The 22,966-nt window shown below is 49.0% G+C and overlaps 1 protein-coding gene across 6 annotated transcripts in view; it reads right to left on the bottom strand.

Moving 5' to 3' along the window:
* ADAP2 (ArfGAP with dual PH domains 2) overlaps window positions 1-22,447 on the bottom strand; it is a 33,135-nt gene extending 10,688 nt beyond the window's left edge. Inside the window, exons 1-7 of one of the 6 annotated variants that reach the window (XM_027034431.2) lie at window positions 22,217-22,444; window positions 21,209-21,339; window positions 19,489-19,580; window positions 16,394-16,473; window positions 15,370-15,482; window positions 4,737-4,883; window positions 707-790 (exon numbers count right to left, since the gene is read on the bottom strand). In XM_027034431.2, coding sequence (XP_026890232.1) covers window positions 707-790; window positions 4,737-4,883; window positions 15,370-15,482; window positions 16,394-16,473; window positions 19,489-19,580; window positions 21,209-21,339; window positions 22,217-22,310 — 741 coding nt within the window. In that variant the 5' untranslated portion in view covers window positions 22,311-22,444. Of the gene's footprint in view, window positions 1-706; window positions 791-4,736; window positions 4,884-15,369; window positions 15,483-16,393; window positions 16,474-19,488; window positions 19,581-21,208; window positions 21,340-21,537; window positions 21,693-22,216 lie in introns of those variants that run through there. The other 5 variants (XM_027034434.2, XM_027034433.2, XM_027034437.2 and 2 more) reach the window with 5 other exon arrangements.
* Window positions 22,448-22,966: the final 519 nt, after the last annotated feature.

The raw sequence follows: 22,966 nt of genomic DNA, 5'->3' as shown, positions 1-22,966 counted from the left end.
CTCCTGGCTCGAGGCAGCATCCTCTGCCCCACACACCTGAGAGATGCAGACAGATGCCCTACATGTCTGAGGACAACCAAAATGAAGTTCTCAGGGTCACCGTTACCTTGGCCACAGAAGGAAGACTGTTCCTGTCAGAACTGTAATGGAGAAGATCCCATCACCTTCCCGAGACCAGAACACAAAAGGGCAAAGGGAGGACACTCGGATGGGAAGAGCACCTTTGGGTATTCACTCGACCTTCTTGGGACTCAGTTTCTCATCAATAAATGGGAATGATTACTCCATCTCACTGGCTGCTACAAGGGATTACTGGATACAAGGGATTACTGGATATGAGGGAATACGAGATAAAAGGGGCTGAAAAGCACTTTGAAAGCAGCACATGAAGGATCATTTGCACATTTCAGTGGGAGGAGGGGTCAGAAAGAGATGCCCCAATCCCAAGCCCCTTGACACTAGGGACAGTGGCTATGCATCCCTAAGAGAGAGTCTCACCTGCATTTTGGAGGCTGCCTTGCCATGTGTGAGGCCAAACCCCCTGAAGAAAGAGTCTTTGGTTTCCCTCTGAGGTATCCACCCCCAAATCTCGAGGCCCTGTCCACAAACAAAGCTAGTCTAGCCTCTGAGTATTTTGGGGGTCAGCAGACAAGGAAAAGAGGTGGCAGGGAAGAGACTCAGAGGCTGGGGTCCACATTTAGCTCACCTCAGACTCTGGGAGCTCAGGAAAGGCCGTTTTTAGGTACTGCAGACGGGCTGCACGGAGGGCATTGAACCAGTCCACTATCTCCTGCGGAGAAAAATGAGGACATCAGCCTGTGAGATGGAGTGGGGGAGGGGAGCTCTCTTGGCCTGGGAATTAATAAACTTCTCAGCTCCCAGACACCAAAGGAATGGGGCCATTCCAGAAAAGATTCACCCAGACCTTCACTTTGGTCACTAACTGGAGACCATGGGGCCAAATCCAACCTGCATACGTGTTTGTTTGGTTCCTGAAGTTATGTTTGTTTCAATCCTCTATACAGGTTTTCCTGCTTTATAGCCTTCTAGCCATCTTCACTTTTTTTTTTTTTAAGTTTATTTGTTTATTTTGAGACAAAGAGTGAGTGTGTGAGCAGGGGAGGGGCAGCGAGAGAGGGAGAGAGAGAGAATCCCAAGCAGGTTCCATGCTGTCAGCACAGAGCCTGACAAGGGGCTCCATCTCACAAACCATGAGATCATGACCTGAGCTGAAATCAAGACTTGGATGCTTAATGGACTGAGCCACCCAGGTGCCCCATCCACTTTACTTTTCAATTACCTACCTGGCTCCTGCAGGCATGAGTTTGCAGCTTCTATTTATGCCTCTCTAACAGAGAGGCTGGGGCACTGAAGGGAAGAGAATGGCCAGACCCAAGCTTTTAGATGCTCTACAACTGGGCAAATGGGAGGGGCCAGAAACTGTAAGTATCAGAGACCTTGGGCACCTCAGCAAAAGCCCTCGTATAGTGATTGGCACAGAGGGGTGGCCCCAGGCATCCATTGTGGACACAGGGCAACAGCAGAGAGCCCACCATGGACCAAGAACCAGGGCTCTCCTCCATGTCTCCCAGTCCCAAGATTCTGGTAAAACCAAGGGAGGAAGTCAAGAAAGAGGGTTGATATTAGATTTCTTGCCACTTTGGGGAATGGGGGTCCTTGAATTTAAATGTTTATTTTATTTATTTATTTTTTTTTTTGAGCGAGAGAGAGTGCAAGCAGGGAAGGGGTAGAGGGCAAGGGGGAGACAGGGGAAGCCAGCCCCATGCTGTCAGCACAGAGCCCAGTGAGGCGCTGGAACTCAGGAACTGGGAGATCATGACCTGAGCTAAAGTAGGACACTCGGGGTACCTGGGTGGCTCGGTCGGTTAAGCGTCCAACTTCAGCTCAGGTCATGATCTCACGGCCCGTGAGTTCGAGCCCTGCGTCGGGCTCTGTGCTGACCGCTCAGAGCCTGCAGCCTGTTTCAGATTCTGTGTCTCCCTCTCTCTCTGCCCCTCCCCTGTTCATGCTCTGTCTCTCTCTGTCTCAAAAGTAAATAAACGTTAAAAATAAAGTAGGACACTCAACCAACTGAACCAGCCAGGTGCCCCTGGGGGTCCTTGAATTTAGAGAAATAAATAAGTACTATGTTTGGGGCACCTGGGTGGCTCAGTCGGTTAAGCGTCCGACTTCGGCTCAGGTCACGATCTCGCGGTCCGAGAGTTCGAGCCCCGCGTCGGGCTCTGGGCTGATGGCTCGGAGCCTGGAGCCTGTTTCCGATTCTGTGTCTCCCTCTCTCTCTGCCCCTCCCCTGTTCATGCTCTGTCTCTCTCTGTCTCAAAAATAAATAAACGTTAAAAAATAAAATAAAAATAAAAAAATAAAGTAGGACACTCAACCAACTGAACCAGCCAGGTGCCCCTGGGGGTCCTTGAATTTAGAGAAATAAATAAGTACTATACTTGCACCTCAGGTGTCATAGAACAATGTGCTCCTGTTAAGAGGGCTCACTGCTCTCTCTGGCTCTCTCTCTCTCTCACACACACACCACAGTTCTTGACTCTAATCTCTCAGGAGGCCCAGCCAGATTTGTTGCCCTTAAAATAAACACCCTTGTATATTTCCCATTCATGCTCCCTTTAAGCTGATTTGAGTGTCCTCTTTTTCAACATATTCACATAATTTTTAAATAGAAACTCTTTCCTCTGGAATGCCTTTTTGACTGCCCCGCCCCCGAGACTAGGCCACTTACATGCTTCCTGTGTGACCGAGCATGACTGACAGCCCATCAACACGGTATCAGCAGGTGCCTCTTTCCTCATCTGACTCCCTCCCCAGACCGAGATCCTTGAGGCCTGCCCACGGCTCTGCCCTGTTCACCACCACACTCTCTAAACCTACAGCAGTGCTTTGTATACTGCAAAGACCCAATAAGCATTCAAGAAAAGAGTGAATTCATGAATGAATAAGTGAAAGAGATGTGAAATTGCCCGTAAGATTCTTAACCTTTTACAACTGTTACCATCATGTGCCAATAAATCATTAGCAGCGGTTAATGTTTGAAATGCATTTCACCGTACTGAAATGCTTTCACATTCATGGTTCATGGTCACTCAACCCTCAAAACCCCTCTGGGAGGCGGGTGTTCTGATCTATAAACGCAGATGGAGGAGGGGAAGGGATGTGCCCCAGTAACACAGCCCAGAGCGGAGGACCCAGGGCTCCAGTTTCTGATTCCGAACCCCTGTTCCTCAGACTGTGCCACTGGGAACTCTGCCCAAAGCGTGAAGACAGCGTCCCAGTGCTAGTGCCGCTTGGGAAGATCTAGCCCCTGGGTCAGGTTTCTGGCTCCTGCTGCCAAGGATTCTCCTTCCAGCAGGGCCACGTAGAGTGGTAAAATGGACTGCGGGACCCAAGAACCATAGTCTGGGTTAATGTGCCCATGCCTCAGGGATATAGGGTTAAAACATGTCCAGGATTGTTTTGAGGATTAAGAAATGATGTATTGCACAGGGTGCCTGGGTGGCTCAGTCGGTTGAGCATCCGACTTCAGCTTAGGTCATGATCTCAGGGTTTGTGAGTTCGAGCCCCGCGTCTGGCTCTGTGCTGACAGCTCAGAGAGCCTGGAGTCTGCTTCAGATTCTGTGTCTCCCTGGCTCTCTGCCCCTCCCCCACTCACGCTCGCTCGCTCTCTCTCTCTCTCTCTCTCTCTCTCCCTCCCTCTCTCAAAAACAAATAAACATTAAAAAAATTTTTAAAAAGAAAGAAAAAAATGCTGTATTGTGGGGTGCCTGCCTGGCTCAGGCAGTACAGCATGTGACTCTTGATCTCGGGGTTGTGAATTCAAGCTTCACGTTGGGTGTGGAGGCTACTTAAGAAAAAAAAAATGAAGACATAAATGATGTATAGTGATAGCCAAGAACAGTGCCTGGCACAGAATTAACAGGTACTCACAAAATGTCAGACCTCACCTTTACCCCCACCTCCACTTAGCACATGACTCCCAAGTCACATGACTCTGCTCATTGTGACCCGGCTTATCCTCTTGGACCTGTACTATTGGCTTGGTCTTCTCTGACAGAAGCCGATTTTTTAAAAATGTTGATTTATCTTGAGAGAGAGAGGGAGAGAGAATCCCAGGGCAGGGGTGGATCCCACGAACTGTGAGATCATGACCTGAGCTGAAGTCAAGGCTCAGCCGCTTAACTGACTGAGCCGCCCAGGCGCCCCTGCTTTCTTAAACTTTAATGTGCTTAAGGATCACCCAGAGAGCCTCTTAAAATGCAATATCTAATTTAGTAGGTTCAGGTGGGACTGAGACTCCGGTCTAACAAGCTCCCAGGTGATGCTAATGCTGTTAGTACAGGACCACAGGACCACCTGCTGAGAAGCAAGGCCTCTGCATTCACTGCCACCCGGTCTTCCATCCACTCCTGCTGTGTTCAGACTCCCTGCCTTATCTGGATTGGCCGTCCCTGGGCATAGTCCCTCCCACCAACTGGACTCCCCTGAGTGGCTGTGTACTGTCCAGACACACCCACGGTACCTGCCAGGTGTCTCTCCCTAATCTCGCTCTGCCTTCCTCACACAGCCATCTCAGACCGGAAGGTGACAACAGACGAAGGCAAACTGGGGCAGCAAATCTCAAGAGCAGCTGAACAAGGGAGCTGCGGGGCGGGCCTGCAGAGTCCTGGGGTGCAGGCGGGAGGCTGGGGTAGCCACACGGCTCGGCTCACCTTCCCACTTTCGTGGTACACGAACAGGTTCCTGATGTGGCCCTCTCTCCTGTAGGTGATCTGCAGCCCGTGGGGGTTCCCTATCTTCTCTGTTTCAAAAGTGGCATTCAAGTCTCTGATGCTGATGACAGCTTTGGGGCCTTTACCCTGAAAGAGAGGAAGCAGGTGACATCTCACCACCTTCACCAAGGCCTTAATGCCAACAGATAACCAATCTGTAACTTTTCAGGGCTTTAAAATGTTCTTGCTCTAATATCAAGATGCACAGAGGTTCTATTGCTCCCTGCATTTAGGTCATCCCACTATTCCTACTCAATCAGATTGGCTTCGCCGAGCTGGAAAGGGGCTTAGACAGACCTGAACTTAGGACTTGTCAAACTTTTTAGCCACAGATTTTTTTCTGAAGCAGTTCCTCTATGGAAGCCAAACCAATAAAACAGACATACAGATGAAGGCAGGTGTGGGGGCCTTGGGGCACTCCCTCCCATGCTCCACTCTGTTGGCATGGATCTGGAACACAGTTTAAGCACTAACTGATACTAAGCAAGGAAAGGAAAAGAGTACTTTCGTTCGTAACTGGTGAGAGAGGAAAATGACACAGGGGCGCCTAGGGTGGCTCAGTCGGTTAAGCACCCGACTTCGGCTCAGCTCATGATCTGGCAGTTCATGACTTCAAGTCCCACGTCAGACTCTGTGCTGACAGTGTGGAGCCTGGAGCCTGCTTCAGATTCTATGTCTCCCTTTCTCTCTGCCCCTCCCCTGCTTGCAATCTGTCTCCCTCGTGCGTGAAAACAAACAAACATTTAACAAAAGAAAAAAGAAAATGATACAAACCCTCTAGACCTGTGCCAGTCATTAACCACATGTGACTATTTAAATTAAGATTAAATAAAAATAAAACTTCAGTTCCTTACGCCTAGCCATTTAAAGTGCTCAAGTAGCCACGGTGGCGAGCGACTAGGGCATTGGATGGGGCAGACATAGGACATTTCCATCACTGAACAATGTTCTGTTGGATAATCTTCTCTAGAGGGAAATTTGGTCATATTTATTAAAATGTTCAGTATTTTGCCTTGAGTCACAGTTTCACATCTAAGAATCTATGCCAAGGTAGTAATTGCATCACAATGCAAACATGTGTCTCAAAAGATGTTTGTTGCTGTGTTTTTTAGAATAGTAATAACGGTGGTGGCAGTAGTAGAAGAAGAAGAAGAAGAAGAAAACCTATTATTTAAATATATATGAGGGATGGGGCGCCTGGGTGGCTCTGTCGGTTAAGCGTCCGACTTTGGCTCAGGTCATGATCTCCCAGTCTGTGGGTTCGAGCCCCGCATCGGGCTCTGTGCTGATGGCTCAGAGCCTGGAGGCTGCTTCTGATTCTGTGTCTCCCCCTCTCTCTCCCCCTCCCCTGCTCATGCTCTGTCTCTCTCTGCCTCTCAAAAATAAATAAATGTCAAAAGAATTTAAATATACATGAAGGATAATGGGTTAAATAAATAAATCATGGTACATTCATACAGCGAAATACCACCGAATTTTTATAGGATAATTTAGATCAATATTACTTATATGAAGAAACATCCATGATATCCATGGGTGAGAAACACCAAGTCCCAGAAAACAGGATGTATAGTAGGAACCTACTAATATAAGAAATTATACACACATACACACAAAAGTATATATACATTCCATATATATATATATATATATATATCAATTTGAACATGCATAAAAATACAGAAATGTTTACACCAACACTCTCAACAATGGTTTTCTTGAAAGACTATTGGAAGACTTTCCGTTTTTTTTTTTTTTTTTTTTAAGCTTATTTATTTATTTTGAGAGAGACAGAGACAGTAGCAAGTCGGGAAGGGGCAGAGAGAGAGGGTGAGAGAGAGAATCCCAAGCAGGCTGTGCACTGGCTAGTACAGAGCCTAATGTGGGGCTCAAACTAACAAAGCCATGAGACCATGACCTGAGCCAAAACCAAGAGTCAGACACTTAACCAACTGAGCCACCCAGGCGCCCCTGGAAGATTTTTTTTTTTTGAATATTTACTATTAGAAATACTAAAAACACAAAAAAGAGTATCTAATTTTGCGAATATTCTTCCTTTTTCTAAAAGAAGTATGATATTATGAATAAAGGCAAAAATCCCTTTCACCACTATTCACTCTATCCCATTCTCCTGTATTCCCCCCAGGCAATCACTGTCATGAGTCTGATGTTTATTCTTCTAGCTCACTTTTTATTTTTATTTATTTTGTAATTTTTTAATGTTTATTTATTTTTGAGGGAGAGAGAGAGAGAGAGAGCGCGCGCGCGCGCGCGCGCGCGCGCGCGCGCAAGTGGGGGAGGGGCAGAGAGAGACGGAGACACAGAATCCAAAGCAGGCTCCAGGCTCTGAGCTGTCAGCACAAAGCCTGACGCAGGGCCCGAACTTATGCTGTGAGATCATGATGACCTGGGCTGAAGTCAGACTCAACTGACTGAGTCACCCAGGCGCCACTAGCTATGCTTTTTATACTTTTACACACATCTACATATCTGTGAACATTACACAGTATTGTTTTCTGTGGTTTTAAGGTACATAAATGGTATCATACTATATGTATCATTCTAGGTCTTGCTTTAGTCACTCATCATTATATTTTTGAGTTCTATTCATGTTGAGTTATACCCACCTAGTTTGCTCTTGTGAATGACCACACCAAAAGTTACCAGTCTATTTTCCTGTTCACAGATATTATTTCTGATTTTTTGCAATCATTAGTGATGTTGCAGTCAGCTTGTGTCCCTGGCACACATATGTGAGAGTTTCTCTAGGTCACAGTATATATTTAGGAATGGAACTGTAGATCACAAGTGCATACATCTTTGACTACTGGAAACTGCCAAATTACCCTGCTCACCGGCTCTCCACAGTGGTTGTACCAATATTTACTTCAATATAGAATCCGGAATAATAGAAATGAATAACACACTCAATAACAGAGGCGTGCTCCTTTCCCTATATCCCCACCAACACGTGACTGGCAGATTTAAATTTTTTGCCAATATGATGGATATGAAATTGGATATCATTGCTAATTTTCATTTAATCAACTACACTGGGGTAGAATTTATAAATAATAAATGGCACTCATTTTAAGAATACAGCTTGATTTTTGACAAATGGATATACCCACATTAGCACCACCACAGTCAAATATAGAACATCATTATCACCCTAAGACTTCCCGCATCTCCCTTGGCAGTCAATTCCCACCCTACCTCAACCCCAGGCAATCACATACCCCTTTCTATCGACACAAAGTGGTTTCACCTGTTCCACAACTTCTTATAATGACATTATATAGTGCACACCCTTGCATAAGGTTTCTTTTGCTCAGAATAATTTATCTTAGATTCATCTACATTGTTGCATTTGTCCACAGTTTGTCTCTTCTTATTGCCCAGTGATATTCAGTCTATGGATATATTATAATTTGTTCATTCAGCTGTGGATGGACATTTGGGTTCGTTCCACGTTTTGGTGATTTTTTTAATGCATAAAGCATCTATGAATATTTGCGTACAAATATTTTTTATGGACGTGTGTTTTTGTTCCTCTTCATTGAATACCTAGGAGTGGAATGGGTGGGTTATATGCTTATGTGTGTATCTACCTTCATTAAAAATTGCCAAATGGGGGCACCTGGGTGGCTCAGTCGGTTAAACATCCGACTTCGGCTCAGGTCATGATCTTGTGGTTTGTGGGTTCGAGCCCCGCGTCGGGCTCTGTGCTGACAGCTCAGAGCCTGGAGCCTGCTTCGGATTCTGTGTCTCCTTCTCTCTCTGTCCCTCCCCCACTTGTGCTCTGTCTGTCTCTCTCAAAAATAAATAAACCTTACCAAAAAAAAAACCCCCACAAAAAAACTGCCAAATGGTTTTCCCAAGTGGTTGTATCATTTCACAGTCCCACCAGGAGTGTATGGGAGTTCTGGTTTCTCCACATCCTTTCCAGGGCATGGGGTGGTCAGCCCTTTTAACGCCAGCCATTCTGGTGAGTGTGTAGTAGTGTATCTTATTATGGCTTTACTTGCATTTCCGTGACTGCCAGAGAGATTGAGCATCTCTTATATTGATGATCATTTTGGCTTCCTTTTCTGTGAACTGCCAGTCTATTTTCTTTACCTATTTTTCCAATGGGTTCTCCTTTTCTTTTTGCTTTGTAGGTTTTTTATTGTTATTATTTTTTAACGTTTATTTTTGAGAGAGAAAGAGAATGAGTGGGGGAGGGGCAGAGAGAGAGGGAGCCACAGAATCTGAAGCAGGCTCCAGGCTCTGAGCTGTCAGCACAGCTCAACCCCACAAACACGGGGCTCAAACCCACAAACCGCGAGATCATGACCTGAGCCGAAGTTGGACGCTCATCCAACTGAGCCACCCGGGCACCCCAGCCCAACTTTGTACAGTTTTTTTTTTTAATGTGTCCTGGGTATTACTATTTTATTATGTTGAGTTTCACTTTCTTTATATTTATTCTTTTGTATTACCCAAAATTTTTACATAAAAATGAATTACCTCTACAATTTAAAAACTTTCCCTCTGGGAGTGCCTAGGTAGTTCACTCGGTTAAACTTCCCACTCTTGATATTGGCTCAGGTCGTGATCTCACGGTCATGAGATCAAGTCCCACATCGGGCTCTGCTCTGAGCGTGGAGCCTGCTTGGGATTCTCTCTCTCCCTCTCTCTCTGCCCCTCCCTTGCTCGCATAATAAACAAACAAACCTTAAACAATTTCCCTTTGGGGAAAGAAATAAAGAACGAAAGCAACTCATTCTGTTTTTAGACTGTTTTAGACTGAACTGGCTGAGGACTGGGAAACAGACCGTCTTTTGCTAGCCAAGGATGAGTCCCTCCTCGAGGCCAAATCACAGCAGCTGCTCCTAACTCTGCAGCTGCCTCTCCTCCTGCTGCGTTTTGCACCTACAACTTTTTTCAGTGCTTTACGTTGAAGACTGAGAAGAAATCCCTGACTCTCACTTGGAGGGTTAATACTCTTCACCCGCCCCACCATGTTTCACCACTTGGCCCCAGGCTGCAGTCACACTGGAGACCTGCTGGCATTGCTCTGGTCCATCTAGAAGAGCAATTTTTTTTTGTTTTTTTTTTTAAACAGGGGCAATTTTTTTTTCTTTTTTTTTAATAAAAAGGCCTACATACAGGAAATGGAGTCAGGTCATGGCTAAAGTGCTCAGAGCTTGTCCTTTTCTGCCCTTGTTGGCCACTCCTTCACATTCTCTGCTGGAAATGTCTCTTCCTTCTGCCCTCTAAATATTGGAGTGTCTCAGGGCTCGGTGTGGTAAATAATCTCCAAAGATGGTCCTTACCAATTCTTTCCCTCCCAGTATGCACGCGCCATTATACCCATAAAGAGGGGGAGTCTATATCCCCTTCCCTTGCATCAGTGCTGGCTGCTCAAGGTGCTTTGATTGACATAAGGTAGTTCCTGACCTAGCATTTAAGAGGCCAAGCAGCACCCACCTGTGCTTGGGGGAGACCAGCTGCCATGTTGCAAGGAAGCTCAAGCCAGCCTCCTGAACGCAGAACCAGCACATGGAGAGACAGAGGCTACCTGCAGCCATGCACCAGACACATGAGCGAAGGCTTCCTGGGCCTTCTCACCCGGCAGTGCAGCAGGGTGAGTGAGCCGACGGATGCACACATGGAGCACACCGCAGCAGCCAAGGCCTCCCCAATTCCCGACCCACAGGACTGAGAGAAATAATAACCTGATGTTTTAAGACACTGAGTTTTTGGTGGTTTGTCATTCAGCAACAAGTACTAAACTACTCGGTTGTAGGATTTCTGCTCTCGCTCCTTCCCAGTGGTGACAACCCCCCCACCCCCCAAGAACATGCTTCTTGCAAAGAACCTCCTCCACCCATCCCCGGAAGAGAAGAGGGAGGGCAAGAAGAAGCCCCCTGGTGCAGAGCCCCAGCTCCCACTTCATGGACGTGCCGTGCCCAGGATGCTACAAAATCACCACCGTCTTTAGCCGTGGACAAACGGTGGTGTGGGTTGGCTGCCCACTGCCCACCTACAGGACGACAAGCAAGACTTACAGGAGGATGCTCCCCCAACAGAAGCAGCACTAAAGCCCCCTGAATTAAGATGAGTGGGAAACTATTCCAGCAAACACATTTTTTTTTTTTTTTTTGGATAGGAAACCAAAACAAAACCAAAAAACTTCAGTCCTTGGGCTTCTTTTCTCATCTACCCGCACTCCCTACCCAGGTGATCCCAGCCAGTCCCATTGTTAAACCAGTCTCAGTGCTGGGGCGCCAGGGTGGCTCAGTCGGTTAAGTGTCTGACTCTTGGTTTCAGCTCGCGTCATGATCTCCCAGTGAGTTCAAGCCCTGCATCCAGCTCTGTGCTGACAGTGTGAAGCCTGTTTAGGATTCTCTCTCCCTCCCTCTCTGCTTCTCTTTCCCTTTCTCACTCAAAAATAAATAAATAAACATTAAAAACAACAACAACAACACAGTCTCAGTGCTGAGGACTCCAGCTCCAGACTCTCCCCAAACTTCCAGACTCACATATCCAACTTCCTTCTCAATGTTTCCCCCTAGATGACTAATAAGCATCTCAAACCAAAAAAGCCTCCTGATCATCCCTTCAGGGAGCCAAGTCTTTGCCATCTCAGCAAATGGAAACTCTGTCCTTCTAGTTCTGTAGGGCAAAAAGCTGGGAACTACCCTGGATTCTCCTTACTTTCACACCTCACAGCCAATCAATCCATAAATCCTGTTGGTTCTACTTCCAAAATCAGACCACCTCTGACCACCTCCTTCACCATCGGCCTGGTCTAATCCACCCTTATTCCTCATCTGATTTTTTTAAAATTTATTTATTTTTATTTTCTTTAAGTAAACTCTGTGCCTAATGTGGGGCTCGAACTCACGACCCTGAGTTGACCCTACCAACTGAGCCAGGCGCCCTGATTCCTCGCTTGATTATTGCAATAGCTTCCTAACTGCTTTCTCTCCTTCTACTCTTGCCCCCTCCCTGCCCCACCCTGAACCCAACAGTAGCCAGAGTGCTCCTTTAAAAAGTTTAAGTCTGAAAAATAGGCCTACCCTATGACCCAGCAGTAGCACTGCTAGGAATTTACCCAAGGGATACAGGAGTACCGATGCATAGGGGCACTTGTACCCCAATGTTTATAGCAGCACTCTCAACAATAGCCAAATTATGGAAAGAGCCTAAATGTCCATCAACTGATGAGTGGATAAAGAAATTGTGGTTTATATACACAATGGAGTACTACGTGGCAATGAGAAAGAATGAAATATGGCCTTTTGTAGCAACGTGGATGGAACTGGAGAGTGTGATGCTAAGTGAAATAAGCCATACAGAGAAAGACAGATACCATATGTTTTCACTCTTATGTGGATCCTGAGAAACTTAACAGAAACCCATGGGGGAGGGGAAGGAAACAAAAAAGAGGTTAGAGTGGAAGAGAGACAAAGCATAAGAGACTCTTAAAAACTGAGAACTAACTGAGGGTTGATGGGGGGTGGGTGATGGGTATTGAGGAGGGCACCTTTTGGGATGAGCATTGGGTGTTGTATGAAAACCAATTTGACAATAAATTTCATATGTTGAAAAAAAAAAAAAAGTTTAAGTCTGGGCGCCTGGCTGGCTCACTTGGTAAGAGCATGTGACTCTTGATCTTGGAGTTGTGGGTTTGAGCCTCTCATTGAGTGTAGAGATTACTTAAAAATAAAATTTTGGCTGGGGTGGGGGGTATGGAGGGGCCTGGGTGGTTCAGTCAGTTAAGCGTCCTTCTTCAGCCTAGGTCATGATCTCACTTTCCCAGATATGAGCCCCGCATCAGGCTCTGTGCTGACAGCTCAGAGCCTCAAGCCTGTTTCAGAGTCTGTGTCTCCCTCTCTCTCTGCCCCTCCCCCACTAGTGTTTTTTCTCTCTCTCTCTGTCTCAAAAATAAACATTTTTGGGAGGGGGGATGGGCTAAATGGGTAAGAGGCATTAAGGAATCTACTCCTGAAATCATTGTTGCACTATATGCTAACTTGGATGTAAATTAAAAAAATAATAATAATACATAAATAAATATTTAAAAAATAAAATGAATAAATGAAATGAAAGAGAAGAAACTGTCCCCACAAAATGTTCACCCATCACAAGACTTTCATTCCCAAAAGGTAAAAAGTCTAAATCAAATTATATCACTTCTCTGCTCAAAACCTTCCTGTGGCTTCTCATCTCAGAGTAGAATCCAAAAAGCCTAACTTTTTTTGTAAATCATCTATCCAATATAGACCTCTATCTAGAATAAGGAACTATAAAAACTCAATAACAAAAAGCCACATAAGATAATTAAACTATAGGAAAAGGCAGTGAACGGACATTTCTACAAAGATGATGTACACATGGCCAATAAGCCCATGAAAAGACACCCAACATCATTAGCCACCAAGGAAATGTAAATCAAAATCACAATCAGATACTGCCTCAGACCCACCAAGGTGGCTACAGCAGAAAATCGGGTAACAGCGGAGCAACTGGAACCTTCACACATTGCTGGAACCTTCACAACATATGATGGTGCAGCGACTTTGGAAAGCGGTGTGGCAGTTCCTTCAAATATTAAGTACAGAGTTACCATATGACCCAGGTATGTTCCATTTCTAGGTATAGACCCAGGAAAAATGGAAACAGATGTCTATATGAAAACTTGTATACCTATGTTTATTAGCAGCACTATTCACACTTGCCCAAAAAGTGAAAACGCAAATGTCCATCAACCAAGTGAACAGATGAAATAAATATCCATGCAGTGGGCCAGCACTTGGCAATAAAAAGAAACAAAGTACTAATTCATGCTACAACATGAATGAACCTTAAAACTATATGCTAAATGGCGCCTAGGTGGCTCAGTCGGTGAAGGCTCAGACTCTTGACTTTGGCTCAGGTCACGATCTCACAGTTGGCGGGTTTGAGCCCCGTGTAGGGCTCTGCATTGAAGGTGAGGAGCCTGCTTGGGATTCCTTCTGCATCTCTCTGCCCCCTCCCCTGCTCTCTCTCTCTCTTTCTCTGTCAAAATAAATAAACTTAAAGAAAAACATACGCTAAACGAAAGAGGTCTGTTACAAAAGACCACATATTCCACGTGTATGAAGGATCCGAAACAGGCAAATCTAGAGAGACAGGAAGTAGAGCAGTGGTCACCTGGGGCTGGGGGTCGAGTGGATAGAGGATTACAGCCAACGGGTTTGGGATTTCTTCTGGGGGTTATGAAAATGTTCTAGAATTGATTGTGGTGACAGTTGCACAACTCTCTGAATATACTAAAAGCCATTAATTGCATGCTTTAAATGGGCAAATTGCATAGTATGTGAATCTACATATATTTTTTAAATTCTTTATTTGCTTTTGAAAGAGAGAGAAAGAGAGAGGGAGTGTAGAAGCAGGAGAGGGGCAGAGAGAGAGAGAGGAGGACAGAAGATCCCAAGCAGGCTCCATGCTGACACAGCGCAGAGCCCGACACGGGGCTCGAATTCAGGAGCCGTGAGACCATGACCTGAGCTGAAGTTGGGCGCTTAACCGACTGAGCCACCCAGGCGCCCAGTGAATTTAGGTCTTGATAAAGCTGTTTCAATAAAAAAACAAAAACAGAAAACAATCTTGAGTCTTACTAGGCCCTACAAGGTCCTCACCTGCATGGGTTCACCTCTTTCCCTCCTTTTCTTTGCTCCCTCTGCACATTCCACTTTGGTTTCCTTGATGCCCTACGAATCCACCAACCACACACCCAACTCAGGCCAGGGCTGTGGCTTATGGTCGAGTAGTCTGCACACTAAACAAAAAGTCCCCGGATTAAGGCGCAAGGGAAAACTGCAGGCTAGGCTCCTGGTCGTCTAGACTGGGGCCCCGGGGCTGCGCCGTCTCAGAGGAGCCATTTTCTAACTGGCACGCGGTGTGTGTGCCAGCCATGGCCACGGCCGTATTCAGGGCTTCTGCACATCGTGCTCCCTCTACTTCTACTCTTTCCCCGCATATGCACATGACTTGCTCACTTGTGTTCACTTCTCTGCTTAAATGTCATCAGAGGGGCCTTCCCCGACCACTGTGTGTTGCCAGCCAGGCTCTCGCCATCCTCTCTGACTCTTCGCCCTCTTTTATTATACTTCATAGCGCCTCCTACCACCTCACATGTCATATATCGACGTACGTTTTGGTTTACCACCTGTCTCCTTCCACTAGAATGAAAGCCCCGTGAGAACAGCAGCTTCGTTTAGTTCACTGCTGTTTCCCCAGTGCTTGCAATTATGCCTAGTGTATAGTAGGTGCTCACTAAATAAATTCTCGCGCGCATGAATAGGTGAAGTAAATTCAAGTGATCATCCAAGGCTTAATCCGATTTGAAGCGAAGAGAAGGTGTGTTTTTTTGTGGACTCTGTGAGTTGCATCACCAAGGAAGAGCGGCAGAATGTAGTGCTGGACGCTCAGTGTCTGAGACTAGCCATAAGGCTCAGCACCATTGATTTAAATGCAGCCTCCGGCGGGGGGTGGGAGCCAGGGCTCAGGGAGGGGAGCCCTCGCCGGTCTGGCCTCTTACCTCTTCTTTAGTATAGTATTTCAGGAGGCCTTCTCTTGCCAGGAGAACAAACTTCCTTCTCAGGAACTGTGCATTGTCTCTTCCCCGCTTCCACAAGAACCCTTCTCGGTTACCTTGGCCGCCAAAGATGAGAAAGAGTGAACACCTACACCCTCAAGATTCTACCTCCTTAAGGGGAGAATGAACGCTCCACCCCGTGCTAAAAACCTCTCAAATCTAACTTAGCTCTATCAGCTGCAGCACGCAGGGTTCCCTCTGGAGCCAAATTCGCAATGTCTTATGATTTTGTTTGGGCTCCCCCCACTAACTTCCTTCTTTGGCTGTTTCACAAGACAGAGTAAGCCCTTAAGGAGGCTAAGCCCTGAGAAACGGGATGATTCTGAAAGACGCCCATATGGTCCTGCCCGACTTCACGTTGACATCGGCCTAATGAAACTCTCCAGAGGGCGGAAATAATGAGCGACCTCCAGGCACCCGCTGGCCAAAGAATACCGCGTGCTCCTGGTGGCTAGGAGCGCTGACACCGGCTGCTGCTGGGTCCTCACAGTGGTTTTGTGCACTTTGTACTCTGGGTCGGTGTCAGCTTGGACTCAGAGCAGCTGGGCAGCAACCGCCAGGGGTCGAGGGCCAGCGATGAGGTCGTGCCCCACACAAAGGTGGAAAGGGAGGCTGAAATCCCTCCCGTGTGCCTTCCCGAGCCTCGTGCCGCACCAGGGGCTACCCTCACCAGGAGCAGGGGTGCCTTTTTCTAATAACTCTGCCCAGAGGGTGAGTCTTCCTGCAATTTTATACTAAGACTCTATACACACTTGTGGCCCTGCGGGGACCTGAGATAAAAATGCTTCTCAACCACTCAGACCATAAAACCCCACCAGCTGACATGTTGCTGTTTCAGAGGCAGAGGAACCCACACCTTGGCCTCTGTGGCCAGAGTGAGGCCGGCAGATATCTCCTGATTAGGCCCTGATACTCAGACACTCTATTCTCCAGGACTCATTAGAATGCAGACCACAAAAGAACTTACCTGGGGGTGAGATGGTTTTCCCATCGGCCATGAATTCCTGTCTTTCATACTTAGCTCGAATCCACTGTTCCTTTAAGACCCTAAAAAGAGAGAGCCCTTAGTCAACTGTGTCTGGTGCATCCTCTTACCACAGGGTGGGAGCACCACAACAACTGTCTGCTCAGACTACCCAGGGCTTCTCAGCCTTGTTACCGTTACACTTGGGGCTAATTCTTTGTTGTGGGGGAGGGGGCAGCATCCTGTGTTCTGTAGCCGGTTTAGCAGCATTTCTGGCCTCTATCCCCTAGATGCCAATAGTCCCCCACCCCTAGTTAGGACACCCCAAAATGCCTTTAGATACTTCCAGTGTCTCCTGAGGAAAAAGATTTCCCCCAAGGGGCTCTATGAAAACTACTGGGCTATTCCAACCCCAGCCCAGCCCTCTAGGTCAACCGGCTCCCCTGGACCATCTACACTGCCACCCCCCACTGCATGCTCATAAGCTGACGCCAGGGGAGTCCATGAACCTCTTCCTGTGGCTTTCCCACAAAGTCTGGGCATGCCACACTGGACAGAGCAGTGACATAGGGGTCCAACCACCTGGGACCTCATCCTCCTCTACGATTTATCCGTTGTGTGACCAACAGCAAGTTACTTAACTTCTCTGAACTTGGGGATATGTCAATAATATTATACCTACCTACCCCTCAGGGTCTAGGAGGGGTTTAAATGTATATAAAAGGGCCTAGTACCACGATCAGCACATAGCAGGAGTTTAATGTTAGCTTAATCAGATATTGTCCTCCATGAACCCTGCAGGAAACTTATTTCAACTGTTTGGTTCCCTTTTGCCTCTTCCAGGGAAATGTTCCAAGGTTTACTTCCAAGACACTGGGAATGACCTAGAGCTGGGCCCTTGGCCTGAACTGGCCAATCAGAGCTCTGCCCTGGGCTGTGTGGAGCAAAACCAAGAGAGGGATAGATTGGAAGCCCTCTCTGGGTCAGGCTGAGAGCTGGGGCCAGGGACCGGGAAGTGGCCTTGTTCCCAGCTCTATGAAAAAAGCCTGGCTGAGGAAAAGGTGCAGGAATGAGAGCCAGACAGAGTAGGAGAGGCCTGACAGCGTTTGAGCTCCTGGCTTGTCCTTCCTGAGGGTGGCTCCACCTGTGTCCCTCCTACAGTCTGATTCCCAGAACCCATAAAATCCCCTCATGCCTAAGCTGGTTTAAACTGGGTTTCTGTCACTTACCACCAAGAGTCCTACCTAATGGACAGCCCTCACACCCAGCACGTTGAGGAGAGTCACCAAGCCCACCATGGAATCCTGAGTGACAGGATCAGAGCCGGGAGAGGGAACGGAGACTGAGGCCCCAGGCCTGGTCCTAGAGGTGGGAAACTACTTCAAGGACCTTTAGAATTACAGGGAAGAAGCCGTGAGTGTTCTGCTAAAAGCGGGTAAGGTACAGGGCTGTGGTTAAAGTCACAGCAAGTAGTATCTGTAGTGCTGGCAGAAAGCTGAGCACGTAGTAGGTGTTCATCAAATGCCTGTTCCTTTCTCTTTGCAGCAAAGGGCTGAGTGGCAGCAGTGAGGCAAGGTGAGCCAGACCCTCTCGAGTTAAGCCTGGCACATCCCTCAGCTGGCCCAGGGACCAGACAGCATTCCAAAGAAACGGGTTAAAACTAGCCCGTCATGTGGCCTGTGAGACATTTTACACAAATTATCTCATTTAATCTCTACCACCATGCCATGATATGGGCATCATTATCTACATTTCACAGATGATGATGCCATGATTCAGAGAAGTTGGGTAACTTGTCCACCTTTTCACAGCTACAGAGTGGTAGAGTCAGGAAACGATACTGGGATCCTCTGAGTGCAATACTGTGCCTCCCCTGCCACTCCATGCTACATCAGTAGCCCCTGGGTTGCTTAAATATTGGGAAATGGCAGGGTACTAAGTACAGTTGTACAGTTGGTGCACTGGCCAAGAGCTTCCTGCTGACACTAGAAGACAGTGGTGGCTGAAATACAGCCTGCCCTCCGCAATCCATACCCCCCATGAGCTATATCTGCCCAAAGGGTACCTTCTTCACATTTATACTGGGGGTGGGCGTGGGGCGCTGCCTAGCAACCCTGGCAGTGAGGCTGAGTCCCTGGGAGGGAGGCTAAGCCTCAGGCAGTCAGTCCTGCAGAGGCTGAAGTCACACTGACCCCTCACGTGCAGGGACCTGAAACCTCATGATGCTTCACAGCTTCCCGCCCTTATATTGAATTTCCCCAGTGCCATGGTACCCAACAGCAGGCCCTGGTGTCAGATGGGCTAGTCAGTCCCAGTTCTGTCTCTATGAGCCTCAGGTACCTCATCTGTATCATGGAGATCAAGGCAGTGTTGTCTCAGAGTTGTTGAATTAAACAAATTCATGCCCATAAGCATTTAGCACAGGTACCTAGGTAAAGCTCAATGAATATTAGTGGCTACTCTTATTTATATGGTTACTACTTAGGGACCTGAGGCCAGACAGCTGCGTTGCAGCTATGCTGAGTTCCTGTGGGACAGCCTTGGGCACAACACTCCACAGGAAGTAGCTGGAACACATTTGCTCTACTAAAATACCAGCGTTTTTCTTCTCTATCAAGTTAGCCACCACCAGTAGGCTAGGAGAACATCAGAGGCAAAGGAATCACAGAGAAAATGCCCTATTTCACAGCTTGGAAACTGAGTCCCAGACAGTGAAGTGACAATCCACGCAATAAAGACAGAGAGGGAACTAGGCCACGTCTACGTGTTCTCCATGACAGTACCAAATGTCTTTCTGGATCCACCAGGTCCATAGAAAAGACCACCACAGGGGCGCCTGGGTGGCTCAGTCAGTTAAGAGTCCGACTTCGGCTCAGGTCATGATCTCACGGTTTGTGAGTTCGAGGCCCGCGTTAGGTTCTCTGCTGTCAGAGCGGAGCCTGCTTTGGACCCTCTGTCCCCCTTTCTCTCTGCCCCTCCCCCGTGCTTTCTCTCTCTCTCAGATATAGGCATTAAAAATTTTTTTAAGAAAAGAAAAGACCACCACAGACAAATGGAACAGGGGTGGGGGAGGTGAGACCGAGAAATCACCCACTCACAGACAGTCGTTGGCCTGGGGGATATAGTAGAAAGCAGGGACTCTGGCTTCATACTTGGCCTTCACACGGAGGTTCCCGTTGTGGGTCATAAACTGCAAGACAGCGGCAAGTTGGGGTAATATTAGAACATGAAGAAATGTGAAATGAAACCATGGTCTACCCAGAAGGCCACTCTTCCCACTGGCTCCTAGACCCAGTCAGGAGACACTCCTACTTGGGGTTTGATGCACCCCAGGCTTGGTCATTCATGCTGCTGGGAAGCCCCAGGCCAGAACACTGAGGTGCAGTAACAACCACGCCTCACGCTGGCAGAGACCTTCACAGTTCTTACCCATTACTTCATTCCATCCCCTCAACAATTTTAATACCGCCATCCTCATTTTAAAGGTGAGGCAACTGGGGCTCGGAGAGGTTAGGTGACTTACTCAAGGTGGCACAGCTAGAAAGTGGAGAGCTAGGATTTGAACCCAAACCTGTCCAACTCCAAAGCGCATGTACTTTGTCCCACCCCCTCCACAGATGGCCAGGACCACCAGCACCAGTCCCGGCAAGCCTGCAGCGGATAGACGTAGCTGGGGGATGGAAGAAGTCAGAGCTGGCGCCACTGAGTACTTAAGTCAGGGTGATCACTGGGGCCCTATGACGCCCGAGGTACCCAGAGGCAGACATGCCAAGAGTGGCCCTGGCCAAGAGTTAGCACTCAGTAACAGAGGTGGCATATCTGGGGTTAGGGCCCATGTGGGAAGAGACATCAGGTTGCTAATTCACATCCTGTGAGCAGAGTGAACCCTTCTCCCCTCCCCTGGGGCTGCTGGGCTGTGACCCAGGATTTGCATGGGCTTTGGACCCCAACAGAGCAGATTTCACATTCCAGCTGTTCCGTTTATTCACTGAGTGACCCCTGGGCGATATTTAACCCTGTGAGCTTCCGGGATTTCAACTGCAAAAATGAAGAAAGCTTAACAGGGGGGTTGTAAGCACAAAGAAACAACCTTCAGGTCTATGTGCTGGTTACTGGTTTCCTGTCTTTCCCCTGCACTAGAAGGGTGTAAGCTCCCCGTGGGACGAGACTTTATCTCATTCATTGTTCTTTCCTTAACACCCAGCACCTAGTAAGCTTACAGTAACTATGTGTCCGACGAATAAGGCATCTAGCACAGGGCCCGGCACAGAGTGGGCTCTCTGTAAACATGGGCCTGCTCCTCCAATAGTCCTTGAAATCCTCAGCCAACCAGTACAGTTTAGAAGTGCTTGTTCTCTGAAGGTCTTCTGGCCAAAAACGGTATTATCATCCAGATTGCATCCATTTGCATAGGTCAGGAGGGCAAAATGGTGCCCTTCCTGGTTATGGGGGCCGGAAGGGGGACTGCAGACCATGATCAGTATACTGTTCCAGTCCAGTCCAAGACTTCAGCTAATGATAACAGCAGCTGTTACTTGACTATTTATTTTGTAGGCATTGAGCCTACATTTAATCCTTAAGGCAACCGGGGGAAGGGGTAGTGGTATCCTTACAATACAGATGTGGAAACTGAGGGAAATAACAAGCTCAGGGCCTTGAACTCAGGGCCTCTGTCTAGGCAGGCACTCTAACAGGCTGTGTTTTCTCTTGCTAGTTCTTGCTCCTCTCTGGAACTCAGTTTCCTGCTCTGGACGCCCTACCCACCGCCTCCACCCCGGTTCTGCGGTTCCAAGGCTGTCCACGCGCGCCCCTCGCTACCTCCACGGTACTGTCATCCCAGAAGTCAAGTCTCACGGATTTAACTCTGCTGATGTCTGGGAAGTTGCGGTGGACGCCGGAGCAATTCAGACAGATGAAGATGCCCAGCTTGTAGGAGGCCCAGTCAGGATCTGCGGGGCAAAGAGGGTAGAAGGGGAGTTGTATGGTGAGCTAGGCACGGAGACCAGGGCTGGGCTGGGGGTGCTGGGAGAGGCGGGCTTGGCGGTTAGAATTCATGCGGAGGTGCCCAGCGCTGCCCAGGCTGAGAAACCTTTCTCTCTCGGTCCCCCCCCCCCCCCACCTTGTTAACTAAGATACCCGCATGCAACCTTCTGGTCAGCCCACCCGCCAAGGCACGGAGGCGACCAGGATGATCCTGGAAGGAGTGTAGGGATGCGGGGCGAGAAGTTGCGGCGAGCACGAAGTGGAAGTGACAAGACTCCGGGGAACCGAGAGGAGAGCGCGGAGGGAGGGGCCGACCCCGGGACGCCAAGCTGGGGAGCTGCAGGTGGGGAAGTGCGCCGCAGGGCCCCTGGACGTCCGCAGGGTCCGCGCGCTGCGCGACAGGAACGTGGGAGGACCCGGGGCGTCCGGGGGCAGGGAAGGGGTCACTGGAAGGTCAGGAGCCGTGGGCCTGGACCCCTCGGTGTGGGGGATGTTTGGGTCCGAGAGCGTGGGAGGTGACCAGGTCCGGATGAAGACGTCAGGGACTGAGGTCTGGGGGGGAAGGGGGGGACGTGTCTGGCTGGGAGGCGATCGAGACGGTCAGGGCATCCGGGTCCGGGTCTAGTGTAGGGGTCCAGAGTGGGGAGGTCAGGGGATCTGGGTTCGGGTGGGCGCCGCATCGGATGTGGAGAGCTCGGCCAGGGGCGCGGGTCGGAGATTCGCGGGCTGGGTGCGAAGGTGTCAGAAGGGTCACGCCCGAGTCCGGCGGGGGCCCGGGACGGGACCGGGTCTGGAAGGAGGGGAGAAGGGCAGGGGTCCTGCTCCGGGCCGCCGCGCCCTTACCCGCCGCCCCGCAGTCGGCGCAGTGAGAGTTGCCGGTGCCCGCCGCCTGCAGCAGCTCCAGCAGCCGCTTCTTGTTGCGCTCGCGGTCGCCCATGGCCGGCCCGGTGGGCTCAGCGGGGCTCAGCCCGGCGGTCCCCCGGCTGGCGGCCGCCCATGGCGCTGCGCTCGCGCCGGCAGGTGGAAAGAGACTCAGACCCTGCGCCTCCCGCGCGCCAGCGCCGCCGCCAGCCAGCCAGCCCCGCCCCTCCGGCCCTTCGGCCCCGCCCCCGGCGCGTGCCGGCGGCCCCAGCTCCAGCCACTCTGCGCCCAGCTGGAGCCCGTCCCGCGGGGAGGACCCGAGTGCGGGACTGGGAGACCCTCACGCTGGCTGGCCCAAGAGCAAAAACCCGTCGGCCGCTTGCTAGCTGCGGGACTGTGGACATCCCAGTCGACCTCTCTGGCCTCAGTTTCCACCTCTGTAAAAGGGGAATAAGGGCATGTCTGTGTCTCTGGGCTCCGTGGAAAATTAGACAGGATCTAACTTCCGTTAAAGCTTTCTACTGATGTAGCGCTTACATCTACTTAGAGACCTCCCCAGGAAGCCCTCCTCAATACCCAGCCTAGAGCAATCTCTCCAGCTTCTGGTCCTGCTAGAACCCTGTTACAGGATCCGTCCATCCCTTTGGCCCTGAGCATTTTCTATCTACGCTGCATCGGTTATTTATGTATTTATATTAATCCCTCCCACACCTCCAATACACACGTGGCCTC

Source organism: Acinonyx jubatus, chromosome E1 (assembly GCF_027475565.1).
Source record: "Acinonyx jubatus isolate Ajub_Pintada_27869175 chromosome E1, VMU_Ajub_asm_v1.0, whole genome shotgun sequence".
Classification (NCBI taxonomy): Eukaryota; Metazoa; Chordata; class Mammalia; order Carnivora; family Felidae; genus Acinonyx; species Acinonyx jubatus.
This window is presented reverse-complemented; position numbering and strand designations above follow the sequence as displayed.